The sequence below is a fragment of the Melospiza melodia genome, chromosome 23 (assembly GCF_035770615.1).
Source record: "Melospiza melodia melodia isolate bMelMel2 chromosome 23, bMelMel2.pri, whole genome shotgun sequence".
NCBI lineage: Eukaryota > Metazoa > Chordata > Aves > Passeriformes > Passerellidae > Melospiza > Melospiza melodia.
Genome location: NC_086216.1, coordinates 12,797,824 through 12,814,383, shown reverse-complemented (window position 1 = coordinate 12,814,383; position 16,560 = coordinate 12,797,824). Strand labels below are relative to the sequence as shown.

At 59.1% G+C, this 16,560-nt stretch overlaps 1 protein-coding gene across 1 annotated transcript; it reads right to left on the bottom strand.

The window, feature by feature from the left end:
* Positions 1–20: 20 nt before the first annotated feature.
* Positions 21–8,470, bottom strand: SLC20A1 (solute carrier family 20 member 1). The gene is made up of 10 exons (XM_063175378.1): positions 8,019–8,470; positions 7,791–7,931; positions 7,607–7,692; positions 6,307–6,403; positions 4,648–4,767; positions 2,899–3,147; positions 2,267–2,816; positions 1,836–2,021; positions 1,501–1,585; positions 21–679 (listed from the first exon to the last, which is right to left on the bottom strand). The coding sequence occupies exons 1-10, from the start codon at positions 8,326–8,328 to the stop codon at positions 518–520; spliced, it is 1,986 nt and encodes a 661-aa protein (XP_063031448.1). The 5' UTR covers positions 8,329–8,470; the 3' UTR covers positions 21–517.
* Positions 8,471–16,560: the final 8,090 nt, after the last annotated feature.

The following is a 16,560-nucleotide window of genomic DNA, read 5'->3' as shown; positions in this document are numbered from 1 at the left end:
CCCAGAACCACAGGCAGCACTGGCATCCCAAGGAAATCTTTATTAAGTCCGAGGTAGCAGCAGTGACAGGGGGCCAGAGGGCAGCTCCCCCGGGCCCCCGAGCAGGATGGTGTCCACAGCACTATGCAATGGAGGCAAAGCTGAACACTGCACAGCCTGCAAGAGGGGCACCCCACGACTCCCCGGCCCTTTGTTCCAGGGCAGGCAAGGACCAACCTCTGTCCTTTCCCCAAAAATCATTGCCAGGGGATCGGTAGAAGTGAGAAAGTGGCCCCCAGTAACTGCTTATCTACAGCTACAGCAGATCAGGAGGGTCACCTGGGGGCACATACAGCCCTGGCAGTGCACCCCCACAGTGTTAGCGCCAAGACAGTTATATTAAAAAAAAAAAAAAAAGATACTTCAGTGACAGCACTATGCGCAGATGGGCGCAGCTGCCACCCCACAGCAGGCAGCCTCGGTGGCTCCTCGAGGGAGGACAGCAGTGGGAAGCAGGAGCAGTGGGACCCTGGTGCCCTCACACCTCCAGGACAGCGAACTTGAAGACAGCCATGATGGCAGCGCTGATGAGGCCGGAGATGGGGACGGTGACGAACCAGGCCATGAAGATGTTTCGGAAGAGGCGCCAGTCCACCGCCTTCCTGGAGCGCAGCCAGCCCACCGAGACGACTGAGCCCACCTGCACGAGGAGCCGGGGCACGTTCAGCACCAGAGCAGCCCTCTGCACCCCCCAAACACGCACTCCTCCACCCCTCGGGCACAGCCCTGGGTCCTGCCCCGGCCTGTGGGCACCGCACAGAGCGCAGGCAGGGAGTGCAGGGCAAGGAGCCGCCAGCCCAGAGGTGTCAACGACATCTTTTCATAAAAATCCTTTCTTTAGGATTTTTCCTTCTGGGAAGCTGAGGCCCCAGAAAAGGGATTGTAAACAATGGTTATCTGCTGCTGTGGAATGCAACAGGTGCACCTGTGATTGGCCCACATTGGATGTGTACAATTAAGGGCCAATCAAAGACCGAGCTCTTTTGTTATTCATTCCTTTTTTACTCTTAGCTTAGTAGCTTCTGAGAACTCTCCTTCTATTCTTTTTAGAACATTAATAATGTAATATATATCATAAAATATTAAATCAAGCCTTCTGAACATGAGGTCAACATTCTCGCCTCTCTCTTCACCCTGAAAACCCTTGCAAGCTCTGTAACACAGAGGGGTGACGGGACCAGGATCCCGCAGCACTCGGGTTCCCATGGCCTCTTGGCAAGAGCCTAGGGGACCATGAAAGGGGTTTTGTTCTGCCATCACCTCCCAAGTGCCCCAGGGGCCCACCCCGAGGCTGGGCAGCTGCTGTCACCTCACATTGAGATGCAAGCGGCAGAGCTGGGAGCTGACAGTGGCCGGGTGCCCAGAGTGGGGCCTCCCACACAGCTCAGCCCTGTGAGCACCAAGAGTTGGGAACTCTGTGCTCACACCAAGCCAAAGCCATGCCCCTGGTAGCCCTCCTACCTTGCAGTGGGTTGTGCTGATTGGGAGGCCAACATTGGAGGCAGTGACCACCGTCAGCGCTGAGGCCAGTTCGATGCTGAAGCCGCTGCAGGGACAGAGAGCAGATCGGAATGGGGGTACTGGATACCCCAAAACACCGTGGGCTCAGCTCAAGGCAGCACTGCTTGGCTCTGCAGCCCCCAGATGAACCCCCCAGGATGCAGCAAGGTGTTGGAGCCCCACACACCCCAGCTCCACCACTGAAACCCCCAGGAGAGAATGGAAAGGGGCTCCTGGAGCAGAAAGCAGCTCTTAGGCTGCACGGAGCCTCCCCTCTGCTCCATGGTAGCCCTTACCTGGATGGTGTGATGGGAGTTAGGTCCTTCCCCATCGTCTGGATGACTCTCCTTCCCCAGACCCACAAGCCAATGCAAATCCCTGCACCCCCATAGAGAAGCAGCCAGATGGGAGTTGCCACCTTGGTAGCCACATCGCCCGTCTGATAGACCAGGAAGAGTGCAACCAGGGGCCCAATGGCGTTGCTGGAAGAGAAAGAGGAACTGGTCTAGAGGGCCAGAGGCTCTTGGAAAGATAGAACATCCCTGGAAGTGTTCAAGGCCAGGTTGGATGGCACGTGGAACAACCGGGTCAAGAGGAACACATCCATGGCAGGGGGTTGGAACAAGGTATTTAAGATCCCTTCCACCCCAAACCATTTTGTAATTCCATGATTCTGTGAGCACTAGCCCCAGCTAGTAGCCTCCCTGGCTCCCACAACTCCACTGACCTGACATCATTGCCACCGTGAGCAAAGGAGCCAAAACAGGCTGTGAGGATCTGCAAGAACTGGAAGAGCAGAGACACCTCAGGCTTGTCCTGCTCGTGCCACTCTTCCAGGGAGCCGGCGCTGCCCTTGCGGTCAGCAGCCCCCAGCTCTGCCTGGGCTGTGTTCAGGTCCACGTCTGCAGCCGGGTGTGCGTCCGCCACTGCGTTGCAGTAGCTGGTGTAGCTGTCCATGCGGACCCTCTTCTTTGTGTCCACCACAGACCAGCTGAGCTTCTCCCCCTCCTCGACGTCCCTGGCCCGCAGAGAGTCCAGGGGCATGCCACAGATGGCCATGGTGTAGGAGGTATAGCTGTTATTGCGCCGCAGGGGCTTGTCCCCAGAGTCCCCCATGCAGTCCCCCATCTTGGCCAGGTGCAGCTTGTGCAGCAGCTCCTTGTAGAGGCCGGAGTCCTTGTGCACAGTGTGGTACTGGTACTGCCCCCCTGAGCCCAGCTGGTGGCCCACTGCCTGGCTCAGGTGCACCAGGTTGCCGTTGGGCAGCCGCACAGCTCCTGCCGGGGGGACAGCGGGGTTAGCACCACGGGTACCTGGGCTGGGGGACTCTCAGCACCCCAATCACCCCCTGCTACTCACCACTGTCAATGCTTGTTTCCTTCAGGTCGAGGCTGGGAAGCCTCTCCTGCTCTGGGGCCTCCTCCAGCTCCCCCAGGTTGAAGGAGACCATCCTCTCCTCCCCCGCTGCCCGGGGCGGGACGGCTGACCCTGCATCAGCAGCAGGGCCCTTGGCATCTTCCAAGGCCATCTTGGCCTCCTCTTGCTCCTCCTTTGGGCAAACATTCTTCTCCATCAAGGGGCTTTCAGAAGGACTTGATTTTATCTCTCCTGCAAAGAGGGGCAGCCGCCATCAAACCCCTTTCCACCACTGCACCGAATGCCAGCAGCAAGCCCACACCCCTTGCCACTCAGATTTATGGCAGCCAAATAAAATTTACAGCGCCTCCACATCCTGAACTTTGGAAACTGCTGGACAGTCACACCTTGTCCCGGGCACAACAGCCAAACCATCTAAGCCAGCTCATCCCTTATTTTTAGACACCCCCACCCACACGAGGTGTGGTGAACACCATTATGGGGCTTTTATGTCGGTAATGTCTAGTGCAGAGGTTCCTCTTTGGGCCATGTTTGTCCCATCTCTGTGGGCAGTGGGATGCTCTGGACCCACTTCTGGAGCGGCTATGACCCCTGAAGCTGACAGAGAGGTGCCCAGAAGAGCCCAGCTCCTCTACCAGCCCAGCAGCTCCAGCCTGGGCTCCTCTCCAGCTTCCACTGGATGACAAACCCAAACAGGAGCTGGCCTCCACCCCCAAAAGGCAGCCTGGTTTCCTGTCCACCCTGGGCAGCCAAACCAGAAGCACCAAGCTGTGGAACCTGAGGCTGTTCCTCCGCCTCTAACAGTAAAAGCATGTTTTTTCCAGGTGAAAACATGAGGTCAGCTCCTTCAGACAACAACCAAAACCACCTTCTTGTCATAAACACGACCATTTCCCTGTCACTTTGTTTGCCTCAAGGGCTGGGTTGTGGCATCAACTCTCCATCCTGGCATCTAGTCCTAGCAGAGCTGTCTCTCCCTGCATGCCCACATCCTCGCAGGGATGCTGTGGGCAGGCAGGGAGCATAGCATGCCTGACAGGCAGAAGAGCCCACCTCACCTCACAGGCAGGAATTAACTTAAACAGCTGGAGGATTGTCAAGAGCAGCCATAAAGCTGTTAGTCGCACCCCAATTACACCAGCACAACAGGGACATCCCCTCATCACCAACTCCCAAGGCCCCAGCCTGCACACATCATTGATATTCAGGACCACATGCAGTTCCAAGTACTGCTCTGGAGGCAGAGCTCCAGGCTGATCCTTTGGATGCCTTTCAATAGAGTGTTTTGGGTTTTTTTGCTACAGGCAAAGGATTTCGTCAGCTTTAAACTTGTGATCTGCATCAGCCAGGCCAAGGATTGCTCAGCAGGTATGAGAAGATTAAAGGTTACAACAGGCACGTTGTCTCTTGCCTTCTCTCTCCTCTATTAGAGTGGGACAAGCTGTCTGACACTGCCCACAGCTCCAGGAGAGACCACCCTGCAGATCAGTCAGCCCCAGACACTGCTCAGCAGCACAACAGCTGCTCCTGGAGGGTCTGGGTGCCTGGGTAAGGAGCAGGCAGAGCCCAGCCCGCTGCGTGCCCCAGTGACTCAGAGCAGGTTAATCCCCGAGTGAAGAGGAGGATTCTGTTAATAACAGCCCCAGAGCTAATGGGATCTCCCACTGGGAAGAGAAGTGGGTTAGCCAGAGCGTGCCCTTCCCGAGGATTGCAGAGGGACGTGGTACTTACGGTCGATTTTCTTCTTCATTCTCGGACATACAAAGAACCAGACGACGAGAGCACAGACAACAGCACTCCCCGCCGAAATTAGGAGGATACCCCACAGAGGAAGTTTGTCAAAGCCCAGCACTAGGAAATAAAACAACGGATCTTTGAAAACCTCTGGGCAAAACCCTCCTCGATATATGACTTTGGTTTTCCCAGGCACAGGCTCACCATCACCTGCAACAGCCCTGAGCTAATCCACCGGCCAGGGAGAAGCACTGCTGGGAAGGGATGACTGACCTATGCTCTCAGCCCCACAGGTCACATTCCCATCAGCAGCTGACCCTTCACAGCCCCTTCCCCCAGCCAAGCCTTGTACAGAGTGGTGCATGCCCCAGGCTCCACACAGCTCTTGTCTCCTCATTTGCTGCAATGTCAAAGGAAAAAACACCTCCCAGTGTGGCTGCTGCAGCGCCAGTGCTGCTTCCCTGCTCTGGAGAGGACACAGACGCTGGGCTGCTCCCACCCTGGAGTTCTCCAGCCCTTGCAGGTGCTGGGAGGGCAGCTCTTTTGCTCCAGGAGTCAATGGCAATTTGGGCTTCATGGCATCTGAGGTGATACATGACCCACTTAGGAGCATTCTCACAGGCAGCCTGACTTTGAGCAGAGGACTGGCATCACACAAGCCCAGGCAGGGCATCGAGTGCTTGTGACTATCCAAACCCTGCATTTGCTGCTGCAGGCAGTGCCTTATTGCTCCTGAAGCAGTCCAGACACCTCCAGCAGGCACAGGTCTGCCTGCAAACCCTGTGCTCAAGCAACCTAGAGCTCACTCAGCAGTTCAGGGCTCAGGATAAACACAGATCCACTTTGGACATGCCAACTAATCAAGTGATTTGGGAGCAGCCCCAGTGCCCCCAGCAGCACCACTGCAGGCCTGTCCTCCTCTCCCCTACGTTGCAGAGCCCAGGCAAGGGGAAGCTGACATCCCTCAAAAAAATTTTCCAGCCACTGTTTACAGAGCAAACCCTGCCAGAGCCAGCACTGCCTGCCCGCATCCCACCTCCAGAGGCTCCTCCACAACAGGAAACCCACGCTGACACCAGAAAACAGCTCAGGCCGAGTCATCCCAGCAAACAACGGAGGTGACGGAGCCTCTGGCTCTGCGGGCAAATCCACCTGTCCCTGCTGAGCCCTCCCTCAGTCCTGCTCCTGACCTGTCCCCTGCCACACAGCATCCTAGCTTGGCTTTTCCACCTGAAGCTCAGACTCTGCAGCACACAGGCCAGCTCTTCTGGACAAGAGTAATTAGCTCGATTTTAGGGACAGGATGAAGCAGGAGGCACAGCCCCATCCCTGCTCCTAGCCCCACTGCTGGCAGCCAGCAGATACCTGAGTTTTAGCACAGGTAAGAGAAGGGAAGGGGAAGCCATGTTATTGGCCAATCCTGGGAAGTCTAAGGAGAAAGGTCTGCAGGAGTTTAGTTTGAGCAGGTCTCTTTGGCTGGGCAACTACCTAGCCCAGACAGTGCAGGCTAGCCTGCCGCCTTCCGTAACCGGCACAGGCCAGCCGCCTTCTAGGAGATCTCAGCCCTGTAAAGCAAAAAAGGGGTAAATCGTGCATTTAATGGAGGCTTTGGAAAGAATTTCAAAATTCAGGTTGAAGCATTTGCTGTGCACTTACAGGGCGCCCCAGTGTACATGATGGAGAAGAGGTTGATTCCCACAGTGCAAGCGTAGAAGACGGGCAAAGCTCGCAGGCCGTTGGGAACAGGATCTGCCTGGAAAACACAGAGCAGTGCTGCAGAGAGGCACACCGGGGGCTGTGCAGCAGCCCAGGAGCAGCTCAGCAACAGATCCTCTCCAGAAGGGGTTTGTGCCCTCAGTCGCCTACAGACAACAGCTCCCAACAGCCTTTAGGGAACAGCCCCCAGTCACATGGAGGGCAGGAGGTCCCACAACACCTGGATCCCACAAGGCTCCCCACAGAGCTAGGGCAGGCCCAGCCAAGGCTTCCAGCACTCCCAGGCCTGGAACAACTCATCGCTACCTGGCTTCTGAATCCTTTCCCTGGCTCCCCAAAGTGCCACCTCCACTTACATTTTTCTTTCAACTCTCCAATAACTTCCAAAGCTTTTGCCCCTTTTCAGCTGACTTGAACAAAATAAAAAGTCCATTAGTCACAAAGGAGCTTATTGGACCACATACCTGGCAGCAAGGCCCTCACCCCAGCCGAAGGAGTGTTTAATCCCCACTGCTGCCCAGCAATTGGGATTTGGCATCAGGACAAGCACACCAAGCCTCCTTGAATGCCAAGCAGCCCGAGCACCAGGACGGAGCGTGACAGGGCCAGCCACGCTTTGGGAGGCTGGTTACACAAGGTTACTGTGACAGTGGTGACGCTGAGCTGTTCTAAAGGGCTGCCACTGATAAGATCTTAACATCTCTTCAATTGTTAGAGGTAAAACTTAAAGGAATTCAACGTGAGATATGCAGAAAAGAATACTGGAGTTTCTCTGCATAGTTGGGGTCTCAGGAATGTGGTTTCCCCAGCCTCGGGAACAATTCTGTCCCTCCTAGCTGAGGAATGCCATGGCTGTGGATAAACACCTTTACCTGCAGCCTACCCCATAGAAAAAAAGCCCCTTACACCAGGATTTTGGAAAAGCCCAGCTGACAGCTCTGGTCTTATCAATTCTGAGCTACTTCATTACTGGGAAACAGGGCTGTTCCTGCTGAAGCCAGGCAAGACAACTCCCACGTTTCAGAGGGAAGGTGATGCCCCAAACCCTCCAAGTCCACTCTGTGGAGTGGCCACAGGCCCCATTTTCTCAGTCTTCAGCTCCCAAAGGGCTCCCCTGATGCCAACACAGACACTCCAGGATGTGCCAGGAGAAACACTGGTGGCCATAAGCCAACCAACAAGCCCACTGAGAGCAGCCCAGAGCCCCAGAGCATCAGAAAACAGGGCAGACAGCCCTTACCTTACAGAGGATGAACCTCTGGACGAGGAAGAACAGGATAGCAGACATGATGCCCGAAAGAAGGGGTGAGATGAACCAGGACAACACTAGAAAGTGGGAGGCACAATCAGTATCCTGCTGCTGGAAAAGGAAGCCCAGGGACACACGGGGTCCGTGTCTGGGGTGGTCCTGCTGCTGCACTTACCAATCTTCAGCAACTCAGACCACTTGACACCTTCCTGCCCTTTGGCCACCAGTGAGAAGCCAATGGTGGCTCCAACGATGCAGTGGGTTCCAGAAATGGGGAGCTTCAAGAATGAAGCCATCAGCTGCCACACAGCAGATCCTGGAGAAGAAGCAGCCTGCTAAGAAAGCCATCACCAGGGCATCCCGGGACACAGTGCCCCTCCACCGTGACCTCCCCGCTCCTCACCAGACATGGCGCTGATCGAGCCTGCCATCAGCAGTGTGGAGTTGTACATCTCGACATCGATCAGGCCCTTGCGGATGGTCTCGCTGACCTTGGCCCCCAGCAGCACGGAGCCCACCGTCTCGAAGATGCTGGCCAGGATGCAGGCCTGCCGCAGGGTCACCACCCCCGAGCCCACGGCCGTGCCGAACGAGTTGGCCACGTCGTTCGCACCGACAGAGAAGGCCAGCACGAAGGCGATGATGAAGCCCAGGACCAGCATCCAGAGGAAGTCGGTCATCGGGGCGGCGGGCACCGCGGGGGTCGGCTCCATGGCGATGGGTTAATAAATTAGGTACAAAATTAAATAGAGGGATCGCTATAGGGCTCGGGGACACCGCGACGTCCTAGGGGCCCGTGGGTCGCAGGGGCTGGGGGCCGGCTGCCGCGCCATGGTCCGCGCCGCTCCTCATCCTGCGGGAAGGACAGAGCTGAGCGGGCCGAGCACCGGAACCGGCCCTTCCCGCCGCCGGCAACGGCCGCTCCCGCGCGCGCCACCGCCCCCTCCCGCCGCCATGCGTGCGTGGGCCCGCCCCTGCCCGTCACCGCCGCTCACCGCCGCGCCGCGCTAACCGGAAATGCCCAGCCGCGTGCGGTGCCGCTCGGATGCGCTGCCGCCCGGGCCCCGCTGCCCTCCCTCGGTGCCGGTCGGTGCCCGTCGGTGCCGCCGCCAGGTCCAAGGCGGCCACAGCGCGCGGCGCCTTTAACACCGCCCCCCGCCCCCGCGTGACCGCGGCCCCGCCCCCGTCCGGCCCCGCCCCGCCCTCGCTGCCCATTGGCCCGCGCTCCGGGGAAGGGGCGGGGCCGCGCCGCCATTGGGCAGCGCCGAGCACGGAGACCGAGCCCGGCCCCGCCCCCCCGCGCGGGCAGCGCGCCGGAGAACCACGTGCGCGCCCGGTGTGCCTCGGGAGGGACGGCACCGGAACCGGCACCGGAACCGGCACCGGAACCGGCACTGCATGGCATAGCATGGCATAGCATGGCCCGGCACCGGCACCGGTACGGCATGGCCCGGTACCGGTACGGCATGGCATGGCACCAGGACTGGCATGGCATGGCATGGCATGGCATGGCATGGCATGGCATGGCATGGCATGGCATGGCATGGCATGGCCCGGCACCAGCACAGTATGGCCCGGCACCGGTGCTGGCACAGTATGGCCTGGCCGGGCACATCTGGCACGGATTGCCACCGATGTGGACTCTGCTCCAGTGTGGCACGGGCACAGGCCAGCAGGTGTGAGGGCCAAGACTGGGCTGCAGCACAGCTCGACTCGCTTTGGCACAGATGTGGGGCTGGCCCAGGTATGGAACTGCTCTGCTCAGCTCCAGCATGACCAGCCTGAGCCAGCCCAGGTGGGCAAGGAGCTACTGGCCACGGGGCTGGCACTCCAGTGTGGCTCAGTCCCTCTCCAGTGTGCTCGGTCCCTTCTCCAGTGTGCTCAGTCCCTCTCCAGTGTGCTCAGTCCCTCTCCAGTGTGGCTCAGTCCCTCTCCAGTGTGGCTCAGTCCCTCTCCAGTGTGTTCAGTCCCACTCCAGTGTGGCTCAGTCCCTCTCCAGTGCGGCTCAGTCCCACTCCATTGTGGCTCAGTCCCTCTCCAGTGTGCTCAGTCCCTCTCCAGTGCGGCTCAGTCCCACTCCAGTGTGGCTCAGTCCCTCTCCAGTGTGGCTCAGTCCCTCTCCAGTGTGGCTCAGTCCCACTCCATTGTGGCTCAGTCCCACTCCAGTGTGGCTCAGTCCCACTCCAGTTTGGCTCAGTCCCACTCCAGTGTGGCTCAGTCCCTCTCCAGTGTGCTCAGTCCCACTCCATCTCTGAACTGGCATCACACACAGGCCTAGTGCTTGCACTGGTTGAGACCAGCACCGGCCCAGGAGTCCCCACCGGCCTGGCAAGGACCACAGGTGGGGACTGAAACCAGTTCCCCCCAGGATCAACCACAGCACCAGATCCACAGCTGAGTGTGGCAGCTCAGGGGATCCTGCAAGGTCCCAGGCGGTTCCCAGGAGGTCGTGCAGGGTCCCCCCAGCCTGGGTGGCACGGCAGCGGTGAGCCCCTCGGCGTGCAGCAGCTGTGGATGTGTGTGCACAGCCAGCCCCACATGCCCAGGCCCACACTGGGGCACACGTGTGCCCTGAGCTGGGGGAGCCCCTCTCCCCTTCCCATCTGGGGTGATCGTTGCCCAGCAGGAAGCACGGCTCAGTGCTCAGAAGCAGCCCCGGGGCAGGGGTCAGCCGGCACGGGAAGCTGGGGTGTGTGGCCAGGGGCTGTGCCGCCGCACGGGTCAGCAGCTGGGGCTGGCACACCACCACGTCATGGGGACGCAGTGCTGCAGGTGGCCCCTGGTGCCCGGGAAGCGGCCAGGCTGCCCCAGCCCTGCTGCATGACTGCCCCTGCGTCACCCGGGCAGAGTCCAGCCCGTGTCCCCGCGGGCCCTGTGTCCCCAGGGCCACGTGCAGCACTGCCTGCACAGAGCCACAGCTGGGCCTGGGGGAAAGAGGGATGTGTACCTCGGCCTGGGGACCCCTGCACTCTCAGCTCCCCAGAGCATTAGCAGGCGTGAGCCCACACCTTTCCCCTGTCCCCACTCCACATTCCTGCCCTAGGTGCGTGAACTGGGGAGGAAACTGGCAGGAGTCCCTGGATGAAGCTGGTAGGATCCATGTTGTGGGCCCCCAGATGCCATAACCCTGTACCCCCAAAGCTGGGAAGGGATCCAGGTGTGTCTGCACCCCTGCAGGGGTAGGGGCACGTCTGGGGAGCGGCACTGGGCATGCAGGTGCAGCCACAGGTACATGGGGTGCAGCACCAAACATGGGATGTCACTATAGGACACGAAAGAAAACAAGTGCACTCCACTGCTCTCAAGGTGAAGAAAAAAGGGAAGTTTATTTTCTGACTCTAGCATTTACAGTTTTCTAAGAGTGATAGTGGACTGGAGGGTGACACTGGACAAACCACAGTCTATCAACTTCTTCATAAAGGAATGCAAAACAACAAGTTATTTAGAGAAAGTGTGTGAGAAAGTTCGCTACAAGAATGTCAACATCAGAAGGCTTAGAAAATCTTAAAACATCAAAGCGACACAATGGGGCACAGCACAAAGTGTGCAGGTGTGGAACCAGGCGTGGAAGGGCCTTGCAGGGGGCACAGAGGGGTACAAACCTTGCACAGGTGACAGAACTGAAGAGATGGACTCGGGGCCAAGGATGTGCTGGGGAGGAGCACCTGGGCGGCCCCAGGACAGTGCACTGCAGGTTCCCAGCGCTGGGAGGGGACCCTCAGACCTTTGTCAGCCTCACCCCTGCAGTGAGCCCCACCCTGAGCGGTGGCACTGTGACACTGGAGGCAATTAAGGCAATTAAGGCAGCACTCTGGGAGCTGCTGGGAAACGCCCTGGAAAACATTCCAGCCTGTGGCCATCTCGCCTACAGAGCCAGAGGCTGCATCCTCCGCCCCAGCAACACTAGTCTGTAACTCCTGCACTGGGAGCCTTTGATGGATGCTGAGCGTGCCCTGAAATCCACCTGCTTGGCGTCACCACTCCCAGTCCCGGTGCTGGCTTGGACCTGCAGGTCCCTGGACATGCCCGGGTGCTCAACAGCATCACTGGGCATCCCAGCACTCATTGGCACACTCTGGACCTCTTAGGTGTCACCAGCAACCCCCAGCACTGCAGCTGTTGGTGTCCCTGCCTACCCGGGCTCCACTCCTGACTGATCCTCTTACTTCACGTTGTCTTACTCGGTTGTTAATTGGTAATAAATTAAAATTCATTTTCCCGAGTCAAGCGTTTTGCCCATGACTTAAATGTTGAATGATCTCTGTCTCCTTACGTCACCCCAAAAGCTGTTCCACGGCTCTCGCCCCTGCCACATGTGCCTGCATGGCCCCTCCCTGTGCCACCAGCTGGGCACTGAAAGTGCAGTCGTGTTCTGTGAGAACTTACACGATCCAGACTCATGAATAGTTTGGTTTGTTGGAGCAACAGGAAAGCTGGTTCAGAATAAATGCATGAACCACAGTGTGTTAATATGTCGTGACAAAAGATATAGAACAGAATAGATAAAAAATATTCCTGGGTCTGTGAGTTGCTGGAGGCTGGGAGGCACTCAGTGCGTGTTCTGGACAGCAGCCAGACACAGGCAGAGCTCCACAGGGGACACCTGCACAGGCAGCCCACCTTTTCCTGGTGTTCCAGTAAGCTGGGATGGAAAAAGCCCTGCCAAAGTCAGCCCCAGCTCCTTTCCTTGCCATGCATTTCTCCAGGGGATGGTGCCCAAGCATATGAAACCATCTCACCTGCATGGCAGACCCCTTCCACTCACTGCGTGCTGGTGGGTCTCTGGCAAAGGCATTAGTGAACACAAATCACATTGTGGGTAAGACTGAAAGAGACGAGAGTGGGATCATCTGGTCCCACCTGCCTCCTCAAGCAAGGTCATCCAGAGCACACTGCACAGAATTGTGGTCAGATAGTCCTGGAATATCACAAGTGGGTGAGACTCCACAACCTGGGCAATCTGTCCCAGTGAATGGCCACCTGCACAGAGTTCTTCCTCACATTCAGGTGGAATTAATGTGAATTTGCAAAAAGCACTACGAAGGGTCATGTCCAGGGTCACTCTATTGCTTACAGCATGGATAATACACATAGTGAAAATCAAATTAGAATCAATTAGAATCAGTGGCATTGTGGGGCTCCCCTCACCCCCTCGGTACCCAGGGGACCCGCAGTGGCACCCGTGTGAGTTTGCTGCCAGTACAACACAACTGATTGTGCTGCTGCTCTTTATTTATGAACAGAAACATTCTCCAAACACTCTGCTGGCTCCTGTCGGGCTGCCTGGGCCCCCTGAGCTGGCTCAGGCAGCTGCGAGGCGCCTGCGGGCAGAGGAAGCTGCAGGGCACGGGGCGGGTGCGAGGGTGCGGAGCAGCCGGGGCGCCCCGGGCCGCGGGCACCCCGCGCGGGGCACACGGAGGGCTCCGGGCCGGCCCACGGCACCAGCCTCCGCTCGCCGGAGCTGCAAACGCCTCGGGCCCCCCCGCGCTGCCCCGGCAGCTCGCCTCCGCCCCACAGCTCACTTCCTCCTCTTCCTCCACACGTGGATCACGCAGCACAGCACCATCCCCAGCACCATGGAGCCGAGGATGGCCACGATGCCCTCGATGCAGTAGGTCTGGAAGGAGTTGGAATCCACGGCGTCGGCGTCTGCCCTGCCCAGCACGGGGGTGTCGGGCTCTGCCTCGCCGTCCCCGGCGCCCGGCTCGGCGCCGCCGTCCCCGGCCGATCTGCGGCTGATGGCACCGCTCAGCGCCAGGCTCTTCACTCCTGCGGGGCCAGCGCTGCGCGTCGGGGCGTGCCGCACGCCGCTGGCCCTCGCGCCACAGCGCTGCCATTGCCACCAAATGTTCTTTGCCGCCTTGCTGGCAGCTCTGGGTCACAGACATCTTTTAGCAAAAATCCTTTCCTTAGGATTTTTCCTCCTGAGAAGCCGAGAGGCCTCAAAATGTAAACAATGGTTATCTGCTGCTGTGGAATGCAACAGGTGCATCTGGGATTGGTCTCATAGAGTTGTTTCTAATTAATGGCCAATCACAGTCAGCTGGCTCAGACTCTCTCGTCAGTCTCAAGCCTTTGTTATCATTCTTTCTTTATTTTTCTATTCTTAGCTAGCCTTGTGATGAAATCCTTTCTTCTATTCTTTTAGTACAGTTTTAATATAATATATAAATGAAATAATAAATCAGCCTTCTGAAACATGGAGCTGGATCCTTGTCTCTTCCCTCACCCCCAGACCCCTGTGAACACGGTCACAGCCCTGAGCAAGGGAATATCCTGCGGTGGCAACGCTTCCTCAGCAAAACCAAGGGAACTCCCAAAGGCCCTGCAGGTCCCCACTCTCTGCACCCTCCCTCTCCTCAGAGCATTGCTAATAACCCCCCTGACCCAGTTCTTCCAGTGTCTGCCTTTGCTCCCTGCTCCTGGGGACTCTTCCCACAATTTCTCCTGTGCTCTGGCCAGAGATGATCTGACTGGGGCAAACACAGTCCCTGGGACTCAGCCGGAGACACAGCTGGCAGTACAGACTCTGGGCCACCCTTGCAGCTCGCCAGTGCCCACAGGGTCCCTCCGTGAGGGTCTGAGTGTGGCTGGGGGTCTGTGGTGTGCCCCTCCATGCACCCAAGACCTCAGCTGCCCGACTGTGCTGCTCAGGAGTGACCTGTGCCCACCTCCTACTATCGTCTTCAGCTCCCTCAGGATGTCATGCAGCACTTTGGTTGTCTCCACGGAAGATTGTCCCCTTCCATCTTGATACTCTGGACCTTGATGCAGAGAATAAAGTTGCATTTTGCCGCCAGCAAACCCTGTGAGCAGCCCTCAGGCTGTGCAGTCGGTCAGCAGTGATGAGTGACTCCTGCAGTGCCAGGGCAGCTCCAGTGCAGGGTCCAGCTGAGAAGGTGGGAACGCCCTGCCCGCGCCCACAGCTGCGCCCAGACTCCCCCAGGAGCTCCCCCCATAGCCTGGAGCACCATCTGTCCTGATGGAACAGCACACCCAGGCTGTGCCCCCTGATCCTGGGCATCCTTCACATTTCCTCTTGCACTTGCCCATCTTTGCTGAAGGATGCAGCTGTCCCCGTGGTCGGGACTCAGGGGGCTCGACAGAGAGGATGGGGGAGTGCAGGGAGCACAGCTGGACAGGGGGAGCACAGCTGCCTGACCAATCGACCCTTGGAGTGGACAAAACCCATTCCTGTGCCAAGGAGCGTGCACCTCTTTGGGCCCCAGCTGTGAGGGGGGATCCCCTGGGCTGTGCTGGGGCCTCGGGGGTCTCACAGTGGGGCTGCACAAAGCACAGCCACCCCCACACACCTGCCGTGCGCACGGCGCTCTCCCCGGGGCCTGCCAGGCCTTCTCCAGGCGCCTCCTCCTCCTCCTCCTGCGCTGCAGAGACACAGACGGAGAGTCAGGGCAAGCCCGAGCCCTGCTGCCCGCGGGGCTCTGCAGGGCACCCCCGGCCTGGCTGCCACCTACCCACGGGCTCTGCTTGCCACGGAGCTGCCCGGGCTGGCAGGGCCAGCAGGAGCAGGCTGAGAGCCAGGGCCCAGCGTGCCCGTGCCATGCTGCAGCTGCTGCTGGTGCAGCAGCCGTGACACCCGCCTGCCCTGCACACCTGCAGGGCCTGGCTTTGGGCTCCACAGGGCCCTTTGTGACCTCAGGGGGTTCCACCAGCAACGTTCTGCCATCTCCACGGCAGTGTCTCCTGTTCCCCATCTCCACTGCCATCTCCCCCCAAATGTTCCCCAGCTGCTGGAGACAGCTCAGGCAGAGCTACCAGACTCAGCCCTGCCCCAGCACACACAGGCTTCTCTGGAGCTGCTCTAGAAAACTCTGCAGAGGCCACCTGGGGCTTTACCTGTGTGCAGAGCAAGTCCCAGTGCTCCTGGGAGTGCCTGAGGGTGTCAGGTGTTCACCTGCCCTGAGCAGGGACCAAACCCTTCCTGGAGTTCCCCTGGAGGAGTCAGGAGCTGATAACACCTGGGAGTGATCCCAAACCCTCGGTGCCCCACATCAGTCACCAAAAAGGAGTGGCAGCTGTCAGCTGGCACAGGGAGCTGCTCACTCGGCCCCTCAGGGAGTAAGGAGCACGCTCAGGAAAGCAAAGGAAACAGAACTTGGGGGCTGAGATTGAAACTGGGAGGAAACTGGCTGACCTTGGCTCCCAGCAGCACGGAGCGCACCGTCTCTCTATTTATTAAAATAACTAAATAAGTATATTTATTTATATAATAAATAATAATTATTTATTATAATAATAAATATTATTGGATGGTCGCAGTGCTGATCAAGGGGAGCAGCTGACGGAACCGGTTTTGGTTTGGGTAGCTTTGATCCGGTGCGTCCCGGGACCTTTGTGGACGGCTGGATGAACCCACGGGCCACAGTGGGGGGGGGGGGGGTCACAGTGGCGGGGGTCACCGGGCCAGAGAGCGGGACCGGAGCGAGGGGACGGCTCGGGAGCTCCCCCCGCCCCGAACGCAGCCGCTGCCGCGGGAACCGCTCCTGCCGCCCCGCCGGGCCCGGCCCGCGCCGCTCCGGGTGCCGCGCCCGGTGCCGCTCCGGTGCCGCTGCTGGTGCCGCGCCCGGTGCCGCTCCGAGTGCCGCTCCCGGTGCCGCTCCGGTGCCGCTCCCGGTGCCGCTCCGGTGCCGCTGCCGGTGCCGCTCCGGTGCCGCTCCGGTGCCGCTCCCGGGGCCGCTCCCGGTGCCGCGCCCGGCCCTGCCCCGCCCCCGAGCGGCGGCGTCGTGGCTCGGCGCCACCTGCAGGCGCAGAGCGGGAGCTGCAGCCCCGCCCCGCCGCGGGGAGAGCCGGGAATGGCGAGGGGAGGGGGCGGCCGGGGGCACGAGGTACACGGAGGGCACGGGCAACGAGACACCGGTACACAGGGCGCGGGGTCTGGGCGTCCGCTGCCGTTGCTGGGAGGCGCCAGGAGGTGCCAGCGGTGC